Source organism: Emys orbicularis, chromosome 7 (assembly GCF_028017835.1).
Source record: "Emys orbicularis isolate rEmyOrb1 chromosome 7, rEmyOrb1.hap1, whole genome shotgun sequence".
Classification (NCBI taxonomy): domain Eukaryota; kingdom Metazoa; phylum Chordata; order Testudines; family Emydidae; genus Emys; species Emys orbicularis.
Genome location: NC_088689.1, coordinates 89,726,277 through 89,754,271, shown reverse-complemented (window position 1 = coordinate 89,754,271; position 27,995 = coordinate 89,726,277). Strand labels below are relative to the sequence as shown.

The 27,995-nt window shown below is 42.9% G+C and overlaps 1 protein-coding gene across 1 annotated transcript in view; it reads right to left on the bottom strand.

The window, feature by feature from the left end:
* IARS1 (isoleucyl-tRNA synthetase 1) overlaps positions 1-27,995 on the bottom strand; it is a 213,352-nt gene that overhangs the window by 164,817 nt on the left and 20,540 nt on the right. The window contains exons 7-10 of the mRNA XM_065408763.1: positions 12,490-12,607; positions 7,490-7,637; positions 2,010-2,097; positions 418-478 (exon numbers count right to left, since the gene is read on the bottom strand). Of these exons, the coding sequence (XP_065264835.1) occupies positions 418-478; positions 2,010-2,097; positions 7,490-7,637; positions 12,490-12,607 (415 nt within the window). The remainder of the gene's footprint in view (positions 1-417; positions 479-2,009; positions 2,098-7,489; positions 7,638-12,489; positions 12,608-27,995) is intronic.

Sequence of the window (27,995 nt, the reverse complement as noted above, 5' to 3'; positions counted from 1 at the left end):
ACATAAGAAAGAAAGGAAAAAACAGAAGCAGCCAACTTTCTGGCAAAGTGACAATGCTCTCTGTTGCAAAGCATGAGATGAGAGTATAGCCGTGTTAATGTAATGTGGGACAATGAGTTTGTTTGGGGAAATGGAGGCCTGAGATTTAACTTGCTTGGTATTTTACCTATTTTCCCCTCGACATCTTGACAGTTGGGATTTTATTTTAACATATAGCCAGTATTATCAGTAAATCCAGTCAAAGTATGGGTCTTAAACTAAATGAAAGCAAATTCTAAAGAAAGCACAATATTCGTTTTGTCATCATATCAAGGGGAAATATTGATCAAAAAATGTACAACTATTTAAAATTGCAGTCTCTTGGTTTTAACATTGTCATTTGGTTCTGTCTCTAAACACAAGACTGACTTATCTTACCTTAATAAAATATTCAAATAGTGGTTTATATTTCTTGCCTTTAAGAGTAATGCCAGGAAACCTATGTAAAAAAAGATTTATATGTACACACATTAACACACTGTAAATTGCACTAGTTGTCTTATAAAGACTAAATCTAGAAGTACTATTTTTCTCTTTTTAAATATTTTTCATACTGAAATCTGATATGAGGAAAAGCACTTGTTTTCCAAATAGTTTGCTTCCTACTTCTACCTTTATTTGTCAACTTTAACACTAAATGAAAGCTGAGATATTTGTTAATGATTTGCCACTAGTATAAATTCATTATCCCCACAATAAAGTACACATTTATAAATTAATGCAGTAGCAAAGCATAAATCAGTAATCCACTTCATAAGAAGTTATGATAGGAACTTCAGGAAATAAAAAATAAACTGGTTATAGTGGCACTCTGTAGTATAAGCAGAGTGTCTTCTGGTATTTACAAGAATGAATAAAACTAAGTAAACATTGGCCCAAAATTACTAACTCCAAGCTAGAGAAATGTAGAAATGTCTAGAACTGTAGAAATGTAGAAAAGTCTAGAACTGCAAGTTGAGAAATGTAGTCTCCTGACAACTCCAGAAGAGGATGAGAACTTAGAGCTCTAAAAAAGGACTGAAACAATTAATGTCCCAAGCTTCAAAGAGATTAGTTCCGAGACAGAAAAAAACAAATTTTAACATGCTGGAAAACAGCACAGAAAACATGAAGGTGTCAACTATACAGGTGAAGAACAGTAACACAGGGAGGAAAATCTGGGAAACTAATAAATCTTCCACTATTAAAAAAAATCCATAAATACTAAAGAGCGAATATACGAGAGACAGATGCATAACTTGCTTAAGGTTTTTCTAGGGAACTGCATTCATTCTCAAAAAGATGTTAATGTTATAAAAAATGCAATTTTGTAAAAAGGGGTAAAAACTGGTTTTATCTAGGTGCAGGAAGTTTCCAGTTCTTGGAAGATACCCAAGAGTGGATAGGGTATCACTGCAAAAGGAAAGGTAAGGATGGGCGGGAAGGGGAGGGAGCATAAATGTTTCTGTCATACTGTATGCCTTTTATAAAAATTATGTTTTCTATTGAAGAGTGCTAAAAAAGGTAAATCTCTTTACAGCAGCATTTGAATTATGAGGTTTTATTTGCTATTCTAAACTGTATTGGGTTGAATAAAACAAATAAAAAGTCCTTAAAAATGTGTGCTGACACTAGCTTTACAAGCGGAAGAGGTAGACTACCATATGGGAAGAATACTAGGATACTAAAGACAATTTTTTTCCTACTCTGGCTTCCAAAGATATTGTGTTTACAACCTTTTCCTTAGCTACAATAAACCCAGATGCAGATTCTACTCTGACAAAAACTTCCATCCAAGCCTAATTTGCAGCGACAGATCTCAAATCCCTTGACAGGCTGTAGCAGGATGTACATAAAAAGGCACTCATGTGTTAAACCACTCTCCTAAGAAAGCAGTCTTGGATTCTGCAGTTATCTAACTTCTTGCAGCAGTTCATTACTTATTTATAAAAAATGGAAGTTCAAAAGTGTGCAATAATTCATGTACTTGCCTGTCAAGTATCACATATTCACTTTCAGATTTGTACAGTGCTACCAGCCTGGCTTCCATCAAAATATAAATCTTCCCTGTGGCACTATCTAAAAGGGGGGGAAAAACAAAAAACAAAAAAAAACATAAATGAACACTCTACTTTTGCACCATTACAAAAGTTCCCATTTTACATAACAGCAATAAGACAGCAGGTCTAAAACTACCCAGAATAATTCTGTGCATTGCAAAGAGCTAAAATTTAGAAAACACCCTCTTGACATCAGCATTATCACAAACTCCCCGGATTGCAGAGCTGATGCTTTCAGGACCTGACCCGCTGAATTGACTTTTAGCAGCCTTTGCATTGAAATGCCATGGTTGTCTTAACAGATAGTTTTTCCACTGTTCTTTCTGGCAAGGGAAGGCAACCAGATAGGAGCAGCCCAGCCAGGTAAAACTGACGGCAAAACACTTAGCTAAACTATAATAAATTAAACAGGAGCTGCAAGAATTAGTGGGTCAATGCTTTACATAACAATCACACACTATCCCATTTTGCTGCATTTCTGAGATTTATTAGAACAACAACATGAAATTACTCTTAGCTCCTTTTTCTTGGATTTAAAAAAAATGAAGATAAATGGGAAGCTTTAGATCAGGGATCTCAAACTCAAATCACCACGAGGGGTACATGAGGACTAGTACATTGGCCCGAGGGCTGCATCTCTGAAACCTTTTCATACAACGATAAAAAAGTATAGTCAAAAACGGGGAAAAAAATGAAGAATAATATAGTATGCTATTAAAAGTCAATGTATTAACTTTTTTAAAACTGTAATGCGAAAAGTCAGTGCTAATTTTGACAGTCATTTCATTTTTGGCCACTTAGCTGGCAGCGTTTTGCATCAAGCCAAGTATCAATATTAGGTTTGATATCCTGAGACTAAACCAATCTCAGTGTTGCTTTCAAATGTTCATCAGTGAGCCTTGACCTTAACACAGATTTGTTAATCTTCATGGAAGAAAAAAAATAAAATAAAAAACTGTTCATGTTCATATATATATCTATATCTATATATCTACTTCCAAACATTGCCATTACCCTTGCGGAAGCAGAGAATAACATGGGAAATCTTTCTTATGAAAGAAACCGGTAGAATACTGGAATTCCAACATCTGTATACTTCTGCTTCAAAATGGTATCACACTGAAGCTCCACTAACTCCATCTGCAACATTGTCAATTTCCACAGCAAATGGTGTGGAAAGAAGTTGAAAATATGGTTCAAGTGCCTTGAAATCTTTAAACCACACATCAAACTGTTTGTGTAAGTTACAAATGATATCTGCATATTCTTTCAAGGATTTGAGTTCAACTTTTCCTAAGGAATTCAGAGTCGAGAAATGAACCAAATTGCCAGTAGTCAACTGTTTCTCCCACAAAGTAAGCTTGACTTTGAATGACTTAACACTATCATATATCTGTGTTATCACCTGTTTTCTACCCTGAAGCTTCAAGTTCAGTGCATTCAGGTGATCAGTTACATCTGTTAGAAAAGCATGGTTGCAGATAAAAGTGGAATCAGCAAACTGTGGCGCCTCCTTGTTTTTCATTTTCATGAAGGAATCAATCTCCTCCCTAAGTGCAAAAAACACTTCAAAACATTTCCATGACTCAGCCATCTAACTTGAGTGTGATACAGAAGTTCTCCATATTCACTGTCCATACTTGCTAGAAAAGAAGTGAACTGTCTGTGATTCAGCTCTCATGGACGTATAAAATTAACGGTTTTAACAACTATATCCATAACTTCCTTCATTTGTAGACACTGTAGACTACACAGGGCTTCTTGGTGCAAAATGCAATGTATACTGGTGAAGCTAATTCCTGGTATATTGAGGCTGATCAGTTTGGTCTTCAATAATCCAACCACACCAATGTTTTCAGAGCACATTGATGGGGCACCGTCCATAGCCAAAGATATGAGTTTGTTTCATGGCAGCGCAGCTTTTTCAATGCACTCTTCCAGTTCTTGAAATATGTCACGTCCCTTCAGTGGCACTAAGTCTAGCAATTCTTCAGTTATATTCAAACTGCAATCCACACCTCTAATGAACACTGCACAACGTGCGGTATCTGATAAATCTGTACTCTCATCAAGAGCAATTGAAAATGCTTCGAAGTCTTTTGCCATTTGAATCAATTGTTTTTGCACATTATCTGCTAAATCCATTATCCTGCAGGCAACTGTATTGGCAGACAAGGTGATGCCTTCAAAAACTTTCTTCCTATCAGGACATAAAATGTTGCTGGCCTTCACAAGACATTCTCTTACGAATAGGCCTTCTGTAAAAGGCAGCGATGATTTAGCTATCATTTCACTTATCACAAAACTTGCTCTTACTGAATCTTCGCTAGACTTGTTAATCTCCAAAAAAAAATTTCTTTGCTTGGCAAATGCTGCCGAACTTTTTCCTCTCGGATTTTTCCAGCGAATGCATCATATTTTTCACGGTGCATCGTATCGTAGTGCCAACGCACATTATACTCCTTGGGAACAGCAATCGTTTGCTGACAAATAAGGCATTGAATTTTATCTTTTACCTCTGTGAAAAAATATAAATTCTCCCATTTGTCTTGGAAAACTCTCTTCTTCCCTGAGTGTTCTTTTTTTCGACGAAGTCATTTCCGAGGGGTTTTAATAAAATATAAACACTCAGTAATGCACCTCACTCAAAGGACAAAACACTCATTTACTTTTAGAAGTACTTCTGTTAAAGCTCCCCACTCTGCCCCCATCCCTGCCCCCACTCCACCCCTTCCATGAGGCTCCACCCCTTCCATGAGGCCCCACCCCGCCCTGCTCCTTCCCACCCCTTCCCTGCCCCCATTCCAACCCCTTCCCCGAAGTCCCCGCCCCAACTCCACTCCCTCCCTGCCCCTATTCCAACCCCTTCCCCAAAGCCCCACCACGGCCTCGCCTCTTCTCTGCCTCCTCCCCTGAGCATGCTGCGTCCCTGCTCCTCCCCCCTCCCTCCTGGAAAGCCTTAAGCGCAGGGATGTAGGCGGGGGAGCAGGGACGCAGCGCACTGGGGGGAGGGGAGCTTGGCAGGCTGCAGGAAATAACTCCCGGGGGGGGGGGAAGGGGAGCTTGACGGGCCACAGGAAATAATGCGGTCCAAGGGCCGTGTGTTTGAGACCCCTGCTTTAGATAATCAAAGTTGAACCTTTATCAAGAATAGTGTCATTCCTCCCCACCACTAACTCCCATACCCTTATATCAACATGGAATATTTTCACTACTAAAGCAGATCGCTATTCTTCCTCACCCCAGCTACCTTTAAAGGTGTAGTTATAGTTTGACAATCAATCAATTTATGATTCTCCCCAAATTAGCAGAGGTCTACTACTCTGTACTGGATTAATTATTACCCAACACCAAAATCAGCCATGATGCTGCCATGCAGGAGGCAATGAGATTTTTTTCCATAAATAATATTAAGCTCTTATATAGCACTTTTCATCCCCAAATATCACAATACTTTATAAAGGAACATAAGTATCTTTATTCCCATTTCACAGATGGGGATACAAACACAAAGGTGATTTTTCCACAGTCAAACAAAAGATCAGTAGCAGAGCCACTCCCAGTCCAGTACCTGCCCTATCCAGTAGGCCATGTTGCCTTCACCTAGATTAATTTATTAATTTGAAGAGGCCTGTGGAAATCCTAGAAGTCCTGGACTTGGAAGAAACTAGCAGTAAGCACCTACTCTTGAAGATCAACCAATGTTTTGCCATTATGGGAGAGGCTGTGGCCATGTTCAGCTAGATGTGCTTTAAGAACAGTCTGAGGGAAAAAAGGCATCTGAAAGCCAAATGTTTTTCTAGTGCTCATTCATTTTAGGAATTTAAGTTCCAAACAGTTGTTTGTTTATAATATTCCGTGGAAGACTATTCTAACTGAGGACAAGTTTGCTTGGTTTCTAGTTATAATGATGAACCAATATTTCCCGAACTAGATGTTCCTGAAGAATGAGTTAAATGCCATACATCCTCTGGGGACAATGTGATCCTTGGGTTATATTAATTTTGTACATACAGCTGTTTAAAGGGCTTAGAGGCAGCAACAATTTAAAATGTTTCTGTTTAAAAATGTTTGGGGGGGGGGGGGAGGACTTTTTTCTAGCATAGTTAGTGCATTTGACAGCACATTATGTGTAGTCAGTGTCACTATTCCTCCAGTATAGTCAGTAAGAAACAGGTGAGAAAAGTTTAGACAATAGGGTAATGTGATTGCAAAATAATTGGTAGAAGGTAGGTGTTATGCCTGAAACTACGCTTAACTCTTTTTGAGCTGCATAGGTTTCAAGATGATTGTGCGTCTTAATACTTGAAGAAGTGGTCAGGAATGAAGACTTAATGAACAAATATGAATTTATCCAAAAGCCTGTGTGTCTTAGGAAATGGTTGATTTGTCTCCCAGTGTTTTACATGTGCCACTATCTTAGGCATGCATAAATTACATTTTTAAATCTATGTTAAAGTGAAAACTAACTGTGCCATTTCATCTGCATTAAAAAAATGCCAGAGATAATCTGAATCAATGTATTTGGTTATGTATGCTGCAAATTTAGAAAAGGTCAGCAGTTTTGAAAAATCTGAAAAGTTCAATGCAAAACTGACTGCTTATGTTCAAGTCAGTGAACATGATCTTCGTGTATTACATAGTCTAACTACAATAAATATTAAAATATACATTAGAAGAAACTTATCAGAACAGGGAATCATTAGGAGGAACTGCATTTCTTGTATGGATATTACACGACACTCAGTTAAAAAAATTCTTTCTGAAAATGATACAAGGAACAAAGGATGAAGATAACATTCCTCTGGCTGCTGAGAAGCCATCCTACCCACCTGTTATACATGAATTCCCTTTTCAACCGTAGGAACGTGCTGCAGTGCATCTCCCAATGTATCAGGCGCCCTTGAGCAACAGGCTACCTTACACACTGACTTGAACTAGCCTAATACGTTCGGATTCTCCTCACCAAAGGCAATGAGACAGTTTGGTCTGAACTGGTTGGGAAGTGGGGCAAAGCAGAGAAATTGTCAGACAAGGGAAGAGTTAGGATCGCTTGGTGTGAGACTCTTTGGGGAGTGATGGGGGATTTACTGGTGAGATAACTAACACCCATATTGCATACCCGCTGTTGCTCACTATGTAGTAGTGTAGTATGAGCATTTATTATATAACTACTAGTCCTTTAGTACTCATGTAATAAAGCTACGATACAATCAAAGAGTACAAAATGAATGGAGATTTTAGCAACACGGTAAATTGGACTCATCCTTCAGAACAGTATACAGTCAACTCCAGTGAAATGCTACATGTTGAAAGTCAAACAGAATTGTCTATCACAGAAACTGCCATACACATGCATGAGTTCAATGGAACTACATTTTCATTGTATTTCATATCAAGATAGCACTTGCCTTTTAGTTTCACATATTGCAATTCTGGGTTAACACAGAGGGCCAAGTTACTAGGCAGGGTCCAGGGGGTAGTTGTCCAAGCAACAAGAGAGACGTTTTCATCTTCATCCAATGGGAAGCTCACAATCACCGAAGGATCTTGAACATCCTTAAATGAAACAGAGATAGGGAGACAGATATGAAAGGTTTCTTGTGAGTTGGCGAGGACACACACTCCAAGGAAAAACAGTGACAGCTGTTGTCACTCGGTTACCTGGTTCCTTTAGTGCCCTGCAACCTGGCTTGTCAAAAAACTCAGTAAGAGTGAATGCAGATGAGAACCAATTTAAGCAGGTCTCTCCACCTCCCCCGTGTAGGCTACTTGACCAAATCACGAGGGACACAACTGCCTCAACATAGTCAGAGTTTATTTCTAAAGGCTGAGAGTTGGGTGCCTGACTCCTTCAGATGCCTTTGATAATCCCAACCTAAGATTATATAAAAATAATCCAAGATCATAACTGGTTAAAGGTTTCCTTCATAGTTTAATAATTTTTCTATAGCTGCTGAAATCTGGAGTTCAACATTCACCTAGTTTGTCCCAGGGGACCAGGAGTTGGGAGGACAAGCTATCACTTGAGAAAATTTTCTCCTGGCAGGCAACTATTTTTAACCAAGGCACATAAACTATATGTCCTTAAACATAGGAGTACATGGATGTTTAAAACATAATGCACAACTGACAGATGGTTTTCTACCTCAGCCTCCAAGAGTCCTGCCTTCAATCAAGTCAAAGGAATCCCTTTGTATTATTAATATCAGCGTTACTCTAAGAGAAGTTGTCTCAGACACATTAGAGAGAGTCAGTGGTGCAAGTAAGCAGGTACGGTCAGATACAGCATACCATTAAGATACTTATTGCCGGTACACCGTACTGGAAAGACATTTTCAGAACCGCAGGGCACTCCCGGGAACCACAGCGGTGAAAGGAGCAGAACGTGGGGTTGCCACTCACAGTAGCCAGTGCCCCGCGCCGGCAGCTCCTCTGGCGCAGCTGTAACAGTACCGCCCTCAGCCCCTCCCACAGCCCTGTCCTCTGGTGAGGCTGTACAGACCCCAGACAAGAGACACAGCTGCATGGAAGGGCTGGGGCAGTATAGCCCGGAGCTGCTTGCGTGGCACCACCATGCGGCCCCACGTTCTGCTCTTTTGGCCGCTGCAGTTCCCGGGAGAGCCCTGTGGGTCCGAAATCAGTATCTGGTGCAGCGGGAGGACAGAGCTCCCCCGCCCGGCCCCCAGGTAACATGGGATGGGGAGGGGACGGGGAGAGCATGGGGGCCCCAGGCTGGGAGGGGTCACATGCCCCCCCTTTAGCTCATGCCCCCCTTTGTGTCCATCCCATGACTTGCCTATGCATACCGGTGAGAATTAAAATCTCCTCGCACCACTGGAGAGAGTGAAGCACTTGCACAAGTTATAGTTTCTGTATTATCAATACTATTGGACTGTGGAAGACCTTAAATGAAGTTATGCCCTGATAAAGAGCCCAGAGTCTTACAGGATTAACATTTTGCATAATTGTGTAAGGAATATTTCCAACAGGCAAAATTTAAAGAGCAAGTGTTACTCAAACCCCAAATCTTTTGAAGTAACATCAGTTTTATGGCTAGAATCTAAGTGGCAATACAGACCTACTATAGCTCTGTGAGCTTGTTACCTAATGGCAGCATGCAGGAATGGTAACATTTTTGTTATAGAACTAAAGAACAAGTTTGCTATTTTTGTAACTAAAAGTAACAGCATTATCAGGCTCCATGATAGATTTTTAATGTGGAGTTTGATTATCTTTATAAACCTCAAACTGCGTCCATTTATCTTTCTTACCTACTTCACAGGGGTGTTGTGTGAATAACTTAATGCTTGCACGACTTGGCAAACAAATACTACATATACATTGAATATTTAGTAAGCACAAGTCTTCAATTAGTGCTCTGATCTAAATAGATAGCAAACTAAACAGGGTTGGAAAGGTCACTGCTCTAATAAAAAACCTTCAGGTGAAACCTAGATGGATATCTGAAGTTGTTCAAGTAAGTAGACAGCACTTTTCTTTCTGAATTGTTGGTGAAACAACAGCCCCCACTGCAACATGGTACTAGTCGGCCCTGTAACGTTAGAGGTGCCACCTGGTAAATGAAATATGAAAACCTGAAGATAACACACTTCTCTTGCAAACAAAAGAGGTCGTATCTGTAAAGTCCCTGACAAAAAGGTACATGGGCAATGTTCTTCTGCCTGCCTAAAATCTCTCTGGAGTTTCAAATGGGAGGGAGGGATAGCTCAGTGGTTTGAGCATTGGCCTGCTAAACCCAGGGTTGTGAGTTCAATCCTTGAGGGGGCCACTTAGGGATCTGGGCAAAATCAGTACTTGGTCCTGCTAGTGAAGGCAGGGGGCTGGACTTGATGACCTTTCAAGGTCCCTTCCAGTTCTAGGAGATGGGATATCTCCATTAAACAAACAAATAAACAACAAACAAACAATTTATTCTTCACTTTCCCTCCTAAATAATTGGCTCCTGCATTCCACCCATAAAGGATACCACTTCCATGGCAAGAAAGCTGATCCTTTGGTGTACTGTACAGTCTCTCTTTAGTTTGTGTGCTATGAAATCATTAAATTTAGCAAAATATGCAATGCTTTCCAAAGCGAAAAGCTCCAAGCTGCATTAAAAAGCTTTCTTAGGGCATTTTTACAACACCTAACAAATTAACATCATATGCATAAACCAGGAACACTCAAACAGATTATGTCACATTGCCATTTGTGCACTGAAAGCATCCCTGGCTCTCTCCAGCAACACAGCTCAGAATAGGTAATTCCATTATGGAATGGGCAGCTATTTACGTCAAAGCTAAGGGCTGCTTCAGAAGGAATTCTTTCTATAAGCAGGTGGGGCGGCAACAGTCAGACTCAGTTATGTAATGCTTGGATTATGAGCAATACCCAGTGAAGACTATGCTATCAATAAAATTTAGTCTCTACCAATTGTTAGACAAAGACTATGATGTTTCTAACCAGCTTGTTCTAATGTTTCACAAAGTACTAAACATGCCAAGCAACTCAACAAAATCCTGGCATTCTGAAAGATGAATCTTGTTACATTTACAAATGAAATAATTGCTTAGTATTTCTCTATTTGAGTTAACTCCGTTTCCTTTACAATATACTTTTCTTTACTCAGACACAAAATGACTGGAATTTTATTTATTTTTCAATTGTGAAAGTTTGCTACATGGGGGCTTCCTCTAAGCACACTTATAGTTTCTGTTACACATTAAAATGGGGTTTTATACTATACAGTAACTCCTCGCTTAACGTTGTAGTTATGTTCCTGAAAAATGCAACTTTAAGCGAAACGATGTTAAGCTAATCCAATTTCTCCATAAGAATTAATGTAAATGGGGGGGGGTTAGATTCTAGGGAAAAATTTTTTCACCAGACAAAAAACTATATATTATATAGATATACACACAGTATACGTTTTAAACAAACAATTTAATACTGTTCACAGCTATGATGATTGTGAAGCTTGTTTGAGGTGGTGAAGTTAGAGGGTGGAAGAGGGAAGGATATTTCCCAGGGAATGCCTTGCTGCTAAATGATAAACTAGCACTCGGCTGAGCCCTCAAGGGTTAACACATTGTTGTTAATGTAGCCTCTAACACAAGGAAGCACGAACAGGAGGGACGGGAGACAGCATAGCAGACAGAGACAGACACACATCTTGTGTGTGGGGGAGACAGAGAAAGAGAGAGAGAGAGATGCACACTGCCCCTTTAAGTAAGCTGACCCACTCTTAAGTGCATTGTCTTTTTAAGTGGATCAGGAAGTGGAGACAGCAGCTGCTGCCCCAAGCTCTCTGTGTCTCTCTCCGTCTGTTGGTGTCCCCTCCCTGCTCTATATGGAGAAGGGGTAAGCGGGGTGCAGGAGCAGGGGGAGGGGGACACCCTGACATTAACCCCTCCCTCCCCCCCCGCACAGCAAGCAGGAGTCTCTGGGAGCAGCTCTAAGGCAGAGGGTGGGAGCAGCACATGGCAGTGGGGGGAGGGACAGCTGAACTGCCGGCAATTGATAGCCTGCTGGGCGGCTGCAGCACAGGGAACTTAGGGGGAGCTGATAGGGGGGCTACCAGTCCACCCTGGTTACAAGCCCCCACCAGCTAGCTGCGACGGGCTGCTCTTCCTGCAAGCGGTGGACAAAGCAGGCAGCTGCCAAACAACTTTAGAAGGAAGCATTGCACAACTTTAAACAAGCATGTTCCCTAATTGATCAGCAACGTAACAATGATACAATGTTAACCAGGACGACTTTAAGTGAGGAGTTACTGTACTAATAATATCCTGCTTCATTGCAGAAGTTCATGATTCCATTTCCTTCTTTCGTTTCCTGAAACAAGGGCTAGGGAGTAGCTTTACTAATGGCACAAGAGAAGGCAGAGGAGCAACAAGTGGTATTTTAGCTGCAATACTGGATCTCAGATCACAGAATTCAATTCGCCTCCCACAACTCATCTGCTAACTTTGGTAAGTTACAGGTGTGGCTGCTGAGCTGCCAGCTAGATCTCCCCAGAAGATCAGATTCAATATACAGGGAATCCTCTGCTGAGGTGAGCAGGAAAGGTGCAGTGTAAAATATTCACTGTAGAAACCCAACACAGTGAGGTACACAAAAATGTGTGAGGAAGAGTGGAGCAATTTCCCAGATCAAAAACTGTGAGAATGGTGAAAGGGGCAACAAATAATGACCAAAGGAACTGTCAGAAAAAATCATAGCAGGACATATACATGACTAGGCCAGCTCTTTACTAGCACTATTCTATCAGTTTTGAGTATGTCGATAAGCCTACATTCCACCCAACTGAAGTATTTAAGCTTTCCAGTCCAAAACAGACACTCACTCCAATGTGACAGAGCAGTTACAGGGGTCAGATTATTATACATACATATAGACAATGATATACCTTGTAGTTCTGGTGAGCCTCAAAATTCGAAAGAGGAGTGTTACATGCTGTGGAGAAAGGCATAACCTTAACGCCTCTGTAAACCAGTCCTTTGTCGTACAGCTGTTTGAAAACCCACCTAAAAGTAAATAAGGAACATATAATAACTTAATAGTTTAAGATTCAAACTAAAGGCAGCTGTAGTGTAGGATTATGATGCAGTAGGGAAGGTATTCTGAAAAGTTCAAATAATTTTTGAACTACAGACAATATTTACTACTTGAAACACCAGAACTCAAAGCATCTGCACATACATATACAAGTCGTATCTTGAAACAATATAAATACTTAATGCCACTACGACATTTTTATTGTGAATATTCTTTCAGTTAGATTCAGCTTTGGGTCATCCTGCCAGGTCTGCCTTGCATGCACAACACATGGCAATATTCAGATGGGATATAAATCACTGTAACAGTTGAATCTTTCCCCAACTGCCTGCTTGGGGACTATAAAACTTAAATTTCAGTGATTAACACAAAATGCTTTCCTCAAGAGGCCACATCTAGGCAACTAGGTTTGTTTAGAGAACAAGAAGTTTTGTGATTCCATGAGTTACATTCATGAATCATTGTATAACACTTTCCATCCCAAAAGACCCTTGCTTCAACAGCTATATGTATGGCACCATGCATCATTGGCAGGGGAGAAAATAGTGGATTTTTGGCAACCCAGGTGAATGATGGCTCTTCAAATAGTAGGCAAAGATCTTCACCGTCTACACTGTACACCTTTATTTGTAAAGCCTCATTCAAGAGACTTGTATATTCAGTGACACAGTTCTCCAAGGGCTCAAATTATCACACCGGAATCTGGGCCTGTGGTCCTGGGGAGTCTAGTTATTTTGTAGTTGGATGATCAGACTATTCAGCAATCGCTACTGACTTTAAAAACTCTTGAACTCTCCCACCCAAGCTACGTTTTCAAAGCATTGTTAACATTTTCAGTGTTTCCTTCCAGATGAACATCTTATTAACATGCAAGCAAACACAGAGTGGTCTTGTTAAATAGTATGTTTATGAGATCAAACTGCACTGGGTCACGCTGTTTTGGCAATTGGTCCTTTTTTCTGTACGCCATCATTTTGTGCTTCAGAATCTATGCATTCATTTAAACAAAGATCTTTTGCTCTTATGTTTAGGATAACCATTCAACATGGGAAATCAATTCCAACAGCTACAGTGTTATCAGTCTGCAGCCTGAATCAACAGCACTGAGAGATATGAACTGGCCTATTGACAATGAAGCCTAATGATAACCTAATAATCAGAAATGTCAGCTATTACACTGCAGACAGGAGAAATTAGAGACCACATTATGAAGATCTGCACAATCTACTGAAAGTGGCATCCATGACCCAACAGTAGTAGACCAAAAGTTCAGTGAGGACTTTAATCCACTCCAGGGAGCAAAGTGCAGCATCCAAGCACCAAGAGGAATCAAGTCTCAGAAGCCCGGAGGGGCATCCAGCCACAACCAGGGGGAGCCAAAAACCAAGGAGTTGAGCAAAGCTTGCAGGATCTTATCATGAACATCTGCACAATCCATTGAGCGTGCCTTCTCAAACTGGTAGGGCTCAGTTTCTAGAAGGAGCTGAAGAGTAGTACTATTTACCCACACAGAATTTGATCCCTAGGCACATATTCCCCCACTCTCACCCCAATTCAAAGAACTATTCAAGTGCACATTATGAGACATTCTTTCCCCTGCCCAAGTACATATAATTCTGGTCTGGAATAAAGGTGCTCTGAATGTGAGGAAGCCAAATAGTTGACCACCTTGACATGGCTACCTTTATGTTTTGTTCTATGCATTCCTTTTACAATTTGATCATTACTCCTAAGAAAGGAGATATACCTGCTAAGTTTATAAAAAGAACATCATTACTAGGACTTAATTTAAAGCTACCAACCATTCAAGCAATAATGTAGCCAAAGTGTAGTGAGATAAATTTTTTATTGATATGCACTTTCAAGCATAGGTATTTCAGTATCCTAACTAGGAAAGCTCTGTTGCAACTGAGCAAAAGTATAAATTTTCATTTTATGTTTTATCAACTTAAGCTATATTAAATGACTTAGTTGTGATAAGTCACTGATTTTGGATTTATTCTTCAATATTCTTGCATTTGCCTTCTGAAAAGTGTTGATTAGAATATTATAAGATACACAAAAGATGTCCAATTTATTTTTTATTTCTTTCCTAAAGGGATATAGCTTACTAATCCCACAGAGGAAAACAGTTCAGTGCCACATCTACGAACATTTAATGACTGCTTAGATGTACTTGTAACCTTAACAAAAAAAATCAGAGAAGGGGGACCACTAGGTGGAGCTACAAAATTCAAATACAAATGAACAGCCTCCTCTTGTGGTAATTTTATTCAACTGCAGTTTAAAAGCTTCAATTTTTTCCCCACTACCAGGTAGACAGTATTTAGCTTTCAAAATGCATTCCCATTCAGAGATCTCTAAACAGAGGTTACTACATCTCACACTAAAAAATTGTTTGTTTTTAAATTTCCATTGTCAAAGGATATAGTCATTTGTATTCAGAGCAGACTACACTATAGGGCAGGGGTTCTCAAACTGGGGGTCAGGACCCCTCAGGGGGTCATGAGGTTATTACATGGGGGGGTCACAATCTGTCAACCTCCACCCCAAACCCCACTTTGCCTCCAGCATTTATAATGCTTCTATATTTAGAAGCGTTTTTAATTTATAAGGGGGAGGGGGAGTCGCACTCAGACTTGCTGTGTGAAAGGGGTCACCAGTAAAAAAGTTTGAGAGCCACTGCTATAGGGTCATAAAAACAGATCGTTGCTTGATGAAACTGCCTGTGTTACCACCATGACAAAAATATATTTGTCATCTCTGAACTATACATAATTGTCTTTCTATCAAAGTATCAGTCACTAGGAGACAACAAAATAGACAGGATGTAACTTTTGTTGCTAGCAGCATTCCCTACCCCAAACCAGCACACTAAGCATCAGCAGTTTTGCTTAGATCTAAAAAAAAAATAAAAGCCAGTTACTACTTGCAAGTGGACAGTCCTTTAATTCATCTTTATGTGCCTAAATTAAGCAAGATATATTTGATGGCTAGTCTGAAAGAGGCATTAGGCTTGTGATCCTGGCATAGAGAAACAGCAACCCTTTCTGGAAGGTCAGCAATACTACAGGGAAGCATGCAGAAACTTCTTGCGCCACAGGTCACTTCTGTGTGCAAAGGAAATAGGTTACACACACACAAAATATTTAAAACAGAAAAATCTATTCCCTTGAATTTCACTCTATAAACAATATTAGACAGGTGAACCCACACTTCTGATCGCCATCTTAAGCATCTGCAAACTGACGACCTAATTCTCAAAAGACACATTGAACTCCTACCAAACAATGGGATTTGCAGGTGCTGAGCACCTCTTGGGATCTGGCCCTGAGCCCCATATTCTGATAAGCACTATATTCACAAATAAAAAACACACAAAAAAAACCCCACACACAAAATAACAATCCACCCCCACAACACATCACAAAGCACAACCCACAATAGGGTTTGGCACCATAGTTTTGGGCAGTTGAGATCACATTTAACCTTAATCTGGGTACCAAGAAAACTGTCACAAATCTGTGCTTCAGAGGAGCCTGAAGCCTGTTATCCTGAAAGCAAAGATTTCCCCAATTCTCATACAACCAGAAGGCCACCTACCACGCAGTACATCCTTCAACATACCTCCCAGATGCAAAGAAGTTGTCCTGCATACACACTTACACCCCACATGACAGGGAAGTAGCTCAGTGGACCACTCTGACGGGGAGTCTAATATCTAAAAGGTCCTTGTGGAATTATTCTCAACCCCATTGCTTTACGGATTTATCTAGTTGCAGGTTTAGCATCTTGCCTATTCTGGATCAGGAGTCAGAGATCTGAAACCATTTAGGATTCTTTGCTCTCAAGAAAGGGAAAGCAATCCCTTCCACTATTCAAGGTAGTTTGGGAAACAAGACTCTCAAAATCATCACAAGCCAACATTATAGCCATGTTGGGGGGGGGGGGGGGGTGTTGCAGTTGTTCTTTAAGGCAACAAGGACTTGCCTGTTAAACAGGATTAAATAATAAGGCTTAGGCAAGGAGTCCAGTATTGTCATTAGCCATAGAAAAAGCAACTCAGGATGATTAGGGCTTTTTTTTTTTTTTTTTTTTTTTTTTTTTAAAAGAAAAGTCTTTTAGAGTGCAGCATCAGGGTCTACACAGACATTTAGTGTGGAGCAGGCTAGTGCAGAGTAGATTTACAGCCCAGCTTACCACAAACTAAGTGCTCATGTAGACATGCCCATAGACCAGTGCTTCTCACAGCTGGTCCGCCGTTTGTTCAGGGAAAGCCCCTGGAGGTCCAGGCCGGTTTGTTTACCTGCCACATCTGCAGGTTCGGTCGATCGCGGCTCCCACTGGCCGCGGTTCGCCGCTCCACGCCAATGGGGGCTGCGGGAAGCGGCGCGGGTCGAGGGATGTGCTGGCTGCCCTTCCCGCAGCTCCCATTGGCCTGGAGCGGCGAACCGCAGCCAGTGGGAGCTGCGATCAGCCGAACCTGCGGATGTGGCAGGTAAACAAACCGGCCCAGACTGCCAGGGGCTTTCCCTGAACAAGCGGCTGCCTGACTTTGAGAAGCACTACCATAGCCTGTTTTTAAATTCAGCCATATTCAGGACTGAAGCTTTCAGAATTAGACTCTAGATGGTGCTATTAGACAACTATTTGAAAAAAGCGCCGATCCACATAAACATTGAGAAACATTCAAGGTCAACAGGCCGCAAAATATATCCTCCTTCTGATATTTAAGAAAAGATCAGGACATGTTGGAATCCAAAACAGATTTTAATATAAGAGCCACAAACACACTTAAAATCCTTGCTGATAAATAGGGTGGGGTCAAACAGGTGTATCGGGATATTTCTCTATTTCTAATTTTCATACTGCCTCCATTCTTATAAGCCAGCAGAGAATAGACAATGGCACATTATGTCTTCCTAGCAACCATTCTGATCTTTGATTGTTATAATAAGTGAAACAATTAAGTTATTTTTTCTGTTAACACTTCTCAACATGACACCAAATATCTCAGCTATGAGCAGAGTACTATTTCCTCAACTCAACTTTATTTCAGACCTTTACCCATTGACCAGGGAAAATTCTGTTTAAGATCCAGGACTCAACTGACCACAGCACTATCTGGAAAGGTACACCAATAGTTGTGTTAAAAATAAAAGTCTTTCATTGGCACATGTATGTCTATCACCGTTACCCCTTTCTGAGACACTTCCTGCAGGTCTCTCAGGTCAGTAAAATGTAAGGGGGTACCAATTGTTTTCACTTTGACTCAATGCAGCTCTGTTTGGGTCAGAAGATAAAGTATGCTGTATGCCAGCACTTGTTTCAATAGCTCGGGATGGTGTGCTCTCAACACTATTTTAGGCAATAAATACAGTTACCTCCTGAATCAACCTTGCACTGAACGAAACAAACCTAAAAATTCCACATAAGTATGAATAAAAGTATTTTTAAAAGACTCAGAGGTCTGACTGTACCTTCTCATCAGAAACCCTCACAGAACTCTCTCTTAACAGAGCACAAAACTAATATTTAAGTAATACTACTGAACAGTAACACCTATGATTCCTTTAAAGATTCTGCCAAAGCGTCTCAGTCTTTAATATTAAAAAAGATGAAGTTCTGTTCAAGGGTAAAAAAGTCACCCAACTGGAAATGCCTGTTTCACCGTTAACAAATAGTCATCTGCCGCCACCATCACCACCAAGCAGCATGAAATGCCAATACAAACACAATGAAATGTCTGTTCTGTGCTTGACAAAATTTTAAGGGCCTTTATTTATATAAAGATAGTATGACCAGGTACATTAGCTGGTGCAATGCTTGACACACTAGCCTTCCACTCATGCAGACCTGGACACAAAATCCTGCCTGGTTTGCAAATGAAAATCAGTTTGGGGACTCACCCCAATTTCCGTCTAAAGGATATTCAATCTTAAATGTACTATGCAGTTTGGCACATCTAGTATTATAAGTTCAGAGAGGGATTCACAACTGTAAAACAGCCTCCACTATAAGATCAGAATGGAAAGCATTAACAAAGCTGTATAAAGCAACTCTACCCGCATGTGGTTCCAGCAGATCTCATCCATTCCTCATCCATACAAGGACTAAGTAAAGCCACAACCAAAGGGGGTTGGGGGGGGGGGGGGACGGGAAATGATTTTGTTGTTGTTGTTTTTGGAGGGAGTTAGTTTATTTTTAAAAGAAGGCTTGCATCCCTAAAGACTATTTTGCAGAAAACAGTCTTCTATTTAATGTAGCTCAGAGGAAATGTGCTTAAAATCAATTAACAGATTTCACACTAAACCTCCATCTCTTCATGAAATGCTTTTCTGTCCTTCTCTTGAATCAAGACAATGCTTAGAAAAGTGACCAAGACACAACCCCCCCTCCTCCCCCGTTAATGGTGTAGAGAAACCATTCATCCACCCCTGTATGGGATACACCGAAGAAAAGAGAAATTTACATATAGCTGGCACACCTGAAATTTACAGGGTTTGTATTGGACACGGATCATGTTTGGAATCAGCTCCCCTTCCCCTCCAGTTCTTTTAGAGTCTCTCCCCTAACTTTCCATTCCACATCTGCTAGCAGCAGAAGGAATTTTACTAGAATCTCTCTTTGAAACATGTATGTATTGTTACAGGAGATAACAGAATTATAGCCTGTCAAACATACAGCTAAGGGTAGCATAAAATCCCTCCTTTACTGTAAGGGGCTAAGAAGCTCAAATAACCTGGTTGGCACCTGACAAAAAGGACCAATAAGGGAAGAAGATACTTTCAAATCTGGGGGAGGGAGGGAGAAAGAGGTTTTGTTTTTGCTCTCTTTGTTGTTCTCCCCGGGACAGAGAAAGACCAGAGCAGGAAAAACACATCTCCTAAAACCCTCCCTGAAATAAGCATCCAAGATTACAAATTGTAAGTAATAGCAAGGAAATGTGTTAGATTATCTTTTGTTTTAGCTTGTGAATTTTTCCTAGGCTAAGAGGGAGGTTTATTACTGTTTTTTGTAACTTTGAAGTTTTGCCTAGAGGGGAATCCTCTGTGTTTTAAATCTTATTACCCTGTAAAATTACCTTCCATCCTGATTTTACAGAGGTGCTTCTTTTACTTTTTTCTTTATAATAAAGTTCTGCTTTTAAGAACCTGATTAGTTTTTAGTGTCCTAAAACCCCAAGGGTCTGGCCTGTGCTCACCTTGTTTACCTATTTGGTTGGTATATTATTCTCAAGCCTCCCCAGGAAAGGGGGTGAAGGGACTTGGGGGTATTTTGGGGAAATATCCAAGTGGTCCTTTTCCTGAATCTTTGTCTAACTCACTTGGTGGTGGCAGCGATACCATCCAAGGACAAGGAAGAACTTGTGCCTTGGGGAAGTTTTTTACCTAAGTTGGTAGAAATAAGCTTAGGGGGTCTTTCATGGGGGTCCCCAATCTGTACCCCAGACTTCAGAGTGGGGAGGGAACCCTGACATAGGAATCAAAGTGAAATAGGCTAATTTAGAACTATTCAGTCACAGAAAGAAAGCCTAACTGCCTTTTCTCAGTAGGGTCAGTAGGAAGAATGGAGCCAGATTTTAAATAAATTGGTTCTTTAACCACAGATATAATATTTGTTCCTAGGCAAGGACAGAGACAGCATGCTCTAAATTGGACACGGGACTAAAGGTTTATGTCACTTGTAATATTTAATAAATTCAGCCACTGCAGGACAAGGTCAGTAGATACTTCCCTACCACAGATATAACACAGCATTCAAGCCCCCACTACACAATAAGACAATTCCAGCAAAAAGTATGCTTGGCTTACACACTGTTTCAGCAAGTATGACCTATCCCAGTCACTCTCAACCTTTCCAGACCATTGTACGCCTTTCAGGTGTCTGATTTGTCTTGCATACCCCCGAGTTTCACCTCACTCAAAAACTACTTGCTTACAAAAAAGTAAAAATAAAACATAAAAATACAAAAGTGTCACAGCACACTATTACTGAAAAATTGCTTACTTTCTCAATTTTACCATATAATTATAAAATAAATCAACTGTAATATAAATATTATACTTACATTTCAATTTATATAGAGAGAGAGCAGTATAAACAAGTTATTGTATGAAATTTTAGTTTGTACTGACTTCGCTAGTGCTTTTTATGTAGCCTATTGTAAAACTAAGCAAATATCTAGATGAGTCGCTATACCCCCCGGAAGACCTGTGGTTGAGAACCACAGCCCTAACCTATAACAAATGTGCAGAGTATTTGAATGCTCATTAACCAGTTACCACTGGGACCTAAGTTTGTTTTAATGCTTACAGGTGGTTTCTAGGCTTCCAGTACTACAGTACACCATGGGAGTCAGATCTCTGGAATCAGAAAAGAAGGAGTAGGAAAAGCTAACTCCAATGGCATCCTCCTCCTGAGCAAATGCATAGAATATGGCCTGCTCATCACAAATACCCTCTTTAGACAAAGTGTGAAGTATAAGACCACCTGGAGACACCCACGCTCCTGGCATTGGCACCTTCTTGACTAGGTTATTGTTAGAGCTAGAGATCAGAAGGATGTCTGCATCATGAGGGCCATGCATAGAACTGATGACTGTTGGACAGATCATTGCCCTGTTAGCTCAATCATGAATTTCCAGATCACCTCAAGGCATCGCAAGCAGGCAAAATCAGTACCAAAGAAATTCAACGTCAAGTCCCTGGAAGATATAGTGACTCGGGAGAAACTTCAGCAGTGTCTTCAAGAAAAGTTTGCCGCTATGCCTACAGCTGATGATGATAAAAAAAAAAAAAAAAATCTCTGGAAGGGATTAAAGACTGCCATTCTCTTGGCACGTGCTGAGTCCATTGGCTAGGTCACCAGCCATCACGAAGATTGGTTTGATGAGAACGATGCGGAGACTCCGGGCCTGATGGACCAGAAAAGAAAAGCTCATTGCATGTGGCAAAATGACATCACACCAGCAGAAGAAAGGGTCATACCAGCAATTCAAGGCTGAAGCCCAAAGGAAAATCTGTGGCATCAAAAATAAGTGGTGTCGAGAAAATGCCAAGGAGATTGAGCTTTATGCTGATAAACATGACATGAGGAGTTTCTTTCAGGCAATAAGGGCCATTTACGGCCCATGCTCCCACACCACTCTAAGCCCAAGATGGGTCAACGTATTTTAAGGACAGCGAAGCCATCAAAGCCAGATGGAAGGAGCATTTTGAGCTACTCCTGAGCCATGAGTCAACTGTCTCTGATGTCAGTATCAAATCTATACCTCAACAACATGAAAGAGAATCTCTTGCTTACCCCTCCCGCCCCCCGCACCCTTGAATAAGTAACGTGAACCATTATGCAAACTAAGAACAACAAGGCAGCAAGGCCAGATGGCATACCAGCTGAAGTCTACAAGTTTGGAGGTGAAGAACTGGTAGGGAAGCTCCACAAACTTTTTCTTCATATCTGGTATAATGAGAAGATTCCCGAAGACTGAGAAACGCTAACATTGTTACAATCTTTAAGAAAGGAGATAAGTCGGAGTGTGGAAACTATCAAGGCACTGCCTTGCCATCTACAGCAGGGAAAATTCTTGCCGGTATCCTCTTAAACCGATTACTTCCCCTTGCTGAGGAAATATTGCCAGAATCTCAGGGCGGTTTTAAATCATCCCTCAGGCTAACCGACATGATCTTCGTTGCCTGCCAAATCCAGGAAAAAACTTGGTGAAGCCCTGTAGAAGGTGCTGACCAGATTTGGCTGCCCTCCAAAATTTATCAAGGTCCTAAGGCTTCTCCATGATCAGATGACTGCCACAGTTCTCTGAAATGGCCTTGAGATGGAACCTTTCATCATCAAAACTGGGGTTAAGCAAAGATGCATTGTTGCCCCTCCAGCATGGCTGTACTGCCCCCAGCCCTTTCACACAGCTGCATCTTCTGCGTCCTGTCCGGGGTCTGTACAGCAGCCCTCCTGGAGGATACGGGTTGGCGGGGCGAGGCTAGGGGCAGTACAGCCGCGCCGAAGGAGCTTCCGGCATGGTGTTCTGCTCCTTTCGCCACTGTGGTTCCCAAGAGAGCCCTGAACTGCAGGCTCTCCCAGGAACCGCAGCGGCGAAAGGAGCAGAACGTTGGGCAGCCCCATGCCGGCAGCTCCTCCAGTGGGGCTGCCTACAGACCCCAGACAGGAGTCACTAGATGCAGCTGCGTGGAAGGGCTGGGGGCGGTACAGCCGCACCGAAGGAGCTGCCGGTGTTCTGTTCCTCCTGTGTCTTTCCAGTACGGTGTACTGGCTATAAATAGCTGACTGGTACAGCATACCAGACCATACTGCCGTATTTGCACCACTACAGAACTCCTAGATTAAATCAATGGACTGAATCAATGGCATGATGTGGTCCCGTTTTTTTAATATTCAGGTTACTATCCAGCCATTCAGCAAAGCCCATCTCTAATAAAATTCTCCCTGCCTCAGCCCTGCTTCCCCCACTCACTACCCCGGGACTATGACAGCTCTGTTAAAATGCAGAAAGGAAGCCACAGATTTAACATGGACAAATGCTGAAATGCTGTGAGAGCAGACCCAAAGGGATAGAAACAAATCATTAGAATCATGTTATTTGCACTGAGAAATGTTAATGTTCACGTTCGAGGCCTCAGTGTTCTGCTTTGTCCTAAATCAACCTGGACACTAGTTCACAATTCACTAGCATACACACTTCGGAACAGAAATTCATCTAAGACACTCAAATTTGGAGACCCAACCTGATCACCTCTCCTGCCTCCTTGTCTATCACAAACCCCTGTGCCCTGCCATTTGGGCCAGCTATGGGGAGGAGGGGTCCTCATTAAAGATCATCTCCCCAATGGAGTTGACATTCAATACAGAATGGATGGGCAACTCTTTAATCTTCGACGTCTCCGCTCGAAGTCTAAAGTCTTCAGGGCGTCCATTACTGACCGTCACTATGCTGATGACTGTGTCATCCTCGCGCACACAGAGAATGACCTTCAGTCCATACTGGATTTTCTTGCACAAGCTTACCAAAGCCTAGGACTCTCACTCAATATTGAGAAGACTAACGTGCTCTATCAACCTGCTTCAGGCCTTGCACATGACCCACCACAAATTACCATCGAGGGTCAGATTTTGGAGACAGTTGAGCACTTTTGTTACTTCGGTAGCCAATTTTCTGAAAATGCAAAAATCGACAGAGATCCAGCACAGGATCCAGTGTGCAAGTGCTTCCTTTGGGAAATTGCTCCAACACGTTTCACAGACCATGACCTGCAGCAGGACACCAAGGTCTATAAGACAACTGTTATTCCAACACTCTTCTATGGATGCGAAACTTGGGTGACCTATCAACAGCACCTCAAGAGTTTGGAGAGAGATCCCCAACGATGCCTCCGGAAGATCCTTCGTGTCAAGTGGCAAGATTGCCGCACTAACAGCAGCATTCTCGCTGAAGCCAATGTCACCAGCATTGAAGCAATGATCCTCATGCACCAACTTCGCTGGGCTGGACAGTGTGTGTGGATGCCAGACTCTCACCTCCCAAAACAAATCCTCTACTCTCAGCTCACCCTGGTCAGAGATCCCGTGGTGGTCAGAGAAAATGCTATAAAGATACATTTTCAGTGTATTTTAAAGAAAACTGATGTGGATATCAAGCTGGGAAGAACAATGGCTCCATATCCTCCATCAGGTAGTGGCCTGCTTCGAGGAGAAGCGCCTTGCCCTCGAAGCTGAAAAGAGAGAGAGGAGGAAGGAAAAAGAAATAACTTTGTCTCAGCAGGCCTCTGGCCTGCCACAAAATGTCTGTACCTACTGCAGGTTGATTTGCGGTTCCAGGATCAGACTCCTGAGTCATCTCAGGACCCATATGTAAATCCATGGTAGAGATCATCCTCGAATCGAGGGATCACCAATCTATCAATCACACCATGGGTAACTGTTAGAAATGCTGTTTGATCAGTCTCCAGGATCTTGTGTCTTGGGAACAGATGGAAGAGAAGAGTCACTGAAATAGGTAGAAAAATTAAGAAACTAATGCCAAAAATCCTTAGGGCTTGTCTACACTACAAAATTAGGTCGGATTTATAGAAGCCGGTTTTATAGAAACCGGTTTTATGCAGCCGACTGTGTGTGTCCCCACATAAAATGCTCTAAGTGCATGAAGTCGGCGGACCGCGTCCACAGTACCGAGGCTAGCGTCGACTTCCGGCGCATTGCACTATGGATGCCTATGGGTACCTATCCCACAGTTCCCGGAGTCTCCGGCGCCCATTGGAATTATGGGTTGAGATCGCAATGCCCGAATGATGCAAAGCAGTGCCGCGGGGGGTTCTGGGTACATTGCGTCACGCCCCTCCCCCGCCGTCACAGCAACGGCAGACAATAGATTCGCGCCTTTTTACCTGGGTTACCTGTGCAGACAACATACCACGCCAAGCATGGAGCCCACTCAGCTCAGCTCACCGTCACCATATGTCTTCCGGGTGCCGGCAAACGTGGGACTGCATTGCTAAACAGCAGCAGCAGCTTACTGCCTTTTGGCGGTAGACGGTGCAGCATGAGTAGTAGCCTTCATCGGCGCTCGGGATGCTGGTAGCTGTGGGGCTGGCAGCCGTAGGGCTGCATTGCACCAGCCCCTTGCCTTTTGGCAGTAGATGGTTTATTACGACTGGTAACCGTCCTCGTCGGACCTAATTTACAGGTTGCCTGAAATGCTCATATATGATTGTAGCCTGAGCACCTTTACCAATCCTTCTGGCTACTGTACAGCATATATTGCTACACAGCAGCAACCCCTTGCCTTTAACCGTCCTCGTTGGACGATGATGGCTTCCAATCGTAATATACTATTTTCTGCCAAGTATTGTCTGCTAAGCACCCAGAAAAGGCCGAGGGCGATCTGGGTGCTGGCAGACATATGGCTGGCTCACGTAGGATTACATTGCTACCAAGCACCCAGAAAATGCCGAGGGCTATCAGTCATGCTGCACTGTCGTCTTAAGATGTAAAAAATAGATTTGTTCTGTATTCATTTCCTTCCCCCCTCCCTCCGTCAAATCAACGGCCCGCTAAACCCAGGCTTAGGAGTTCAATCTCGGGGGGGGGGGGCATTCTGTGTGACAGTTGTTTGTATTTCTCCCTGATGCACAGCCACCTTTCTTGATTTTAATTCCCTGTACCTGTACGCCATGTCGTCAGTCGCCCGCCCCTCCCTCCCTCCCTCCCTTCTTCCCCTGGTCTTTAGATACTACTTTCGCACCTTTTTTCAGACCAGACGCCATAGCTATCACTGGGATCATGGATCCCGCTCAGATCACCGCGGCAATTATGAGCACTATGAACACCACGCGCATTGTCCTGGAGTATATGCAGAGCCTGGACATGCCAAAGCAAAACCAGGAGGACCAGCTGAGGAGGAGGCGATTGCAGCGCGGCGACGATAGTGATGAGGAAATTGACATGGACCTCTCACAAGGCACAGGCCCCAGCAATGTGGAAATCATGGTGTTACTGGGGCAGGTTCATGCCATGGAACGCCGATTCTGGGCCCGGGAAACAAGCACAGACTGGTGGGACCGCATCGTGTTGCAGGTCTGGGACGATTCCCAGTGGCTGCGAAACTTTCGCATGCGTAAGGGCACTTTCATGGAACTTTGTGACTTGCTTTCCCCTGCCCTGAAGCGCCAGAATACCAGGATGAGAGCAGCCCTCACAGTTGAGAAGCGAGTGGCGATAGCCCTGTGGAAGCTTGCAACGCCAGACAGCTACCGGTCAGTCGGGAATCAATTTGGAGTGGGCAAATCTACTGTGGGGGCTGCTGTGATCCAAGTTGCCAGGGCAATGAGAGACCTGGTGATATCAAGGGTAGTGACTCTGGGAAACGTGCAGGACATAGTGGATGGCTTTGCTGCAATGGGATTCCCAAACTGTGGTGGGGCGATAGACGGAACCCATATCCCTATCTTGGCACCGGCGCACCAAGCCACCGAGTACATAAACTGCAAGGGGTACTTTTCAATGCTGCTGCAAGCCCTGGTGGATCACAAGGGACGTTTCACCGACATCAACGTGGGCTGGCCGGGAAGGGTACATGATGCTCGCGTCTTCAGGCACTCTCTTCTGTTTCGAAAGCTGGAGGAAGGGACTTTCTTCCCGGACCAGAAAATAACCATTGGGGATGTTGAAATGCCTATCGTGATCCTTGGGGACCCAGCCTACCCCTTAATGCCATGGCTCATGAAGCCATACACAGGCAGCCTGGACAGGAGTCAGGACCTGTTCAACTACAGGCTGAGCAAGTGCCGAATGGTGGTGGAATGTGCATTTGGGCGTTTAAAAGCGCGTTGGCGCAGCTTACTGACTCGCTGTGACCTCAGCGAAAAGAATATCCCCATTGTTATTGCTGCTTGCTGTGCGCTCCACAATATCTGTGAGAGTAAGGGGGAGACATTTATGGCGGGGTGGGAGGTAGAGGCAAATCGCCTGGCCGCTGATTACGCGCAGCCAGACACCAGGTCGGTTAGAGCAGCACAGCAGGGCGCGGTGCGCATCAGAGAGGCTTTGAAAACTAGTTTTGTGACTGGCCAGGATACGGTGTGAAACTTATGTTTGTTTCTCCTTGATGAAATCGCAGCCCCCCCACGCACCCGGTTAACTCTACTACCCTGTAAACCAAGCACCCCAACCTCCCCTACCCTCCCCTCTTCAAGCACCACTTGCAGAGGCAATAAAGTCATTGTTACTTCACATTCATGCATTCTTTATTAATTGAGCACACAACTAGGGGGATAATTGCAAAGGTAGCCCGGGATGGGTGGGGGAGGAGGGAAGCAGCACACAACTAGGGGGATAATTGCAAAGGTAGCCCGGGATGGGTGGGGGAGGAGGGAAGGAAAAGGACACACTGCACTTTAAATCTTTAAAACTTATTGCTGTGGAAATCATCTAGGGTGGAGTGATTGGGTGGCCGGAGGCCCCCCCACCGTGTTCTTGGGCGTCTGGGTGAGGAGGCAATGGGACTTGGGGAGGAGGGCTGGTGGTTACAGAGGGGCTGTAGCGGCGGTCTCTGCTCCTGCTGTTGGTTACAGAGGGGCTGTAGCGGCGGTCTCTGCTCCTGCTGCCTTTCCTGCAGCTCAACCATACGCAGGAGCATATCACTTTGATGCTCCAGCAGCCGGAGCATCGACTCTTGCTTTCTGAGTACAAGCTCACGCCACTTCTCCTCTTCAGCCCGCGTTTCAGCCCGCCACCTCTCCTCTCGCTCATATTGGGCTTTTTTAAAATCAGTCATTGACTGCCTCCACGCATTCTGCTGTGCTCTGTCAGCGTGGGAGGCAGTCTGTAGTT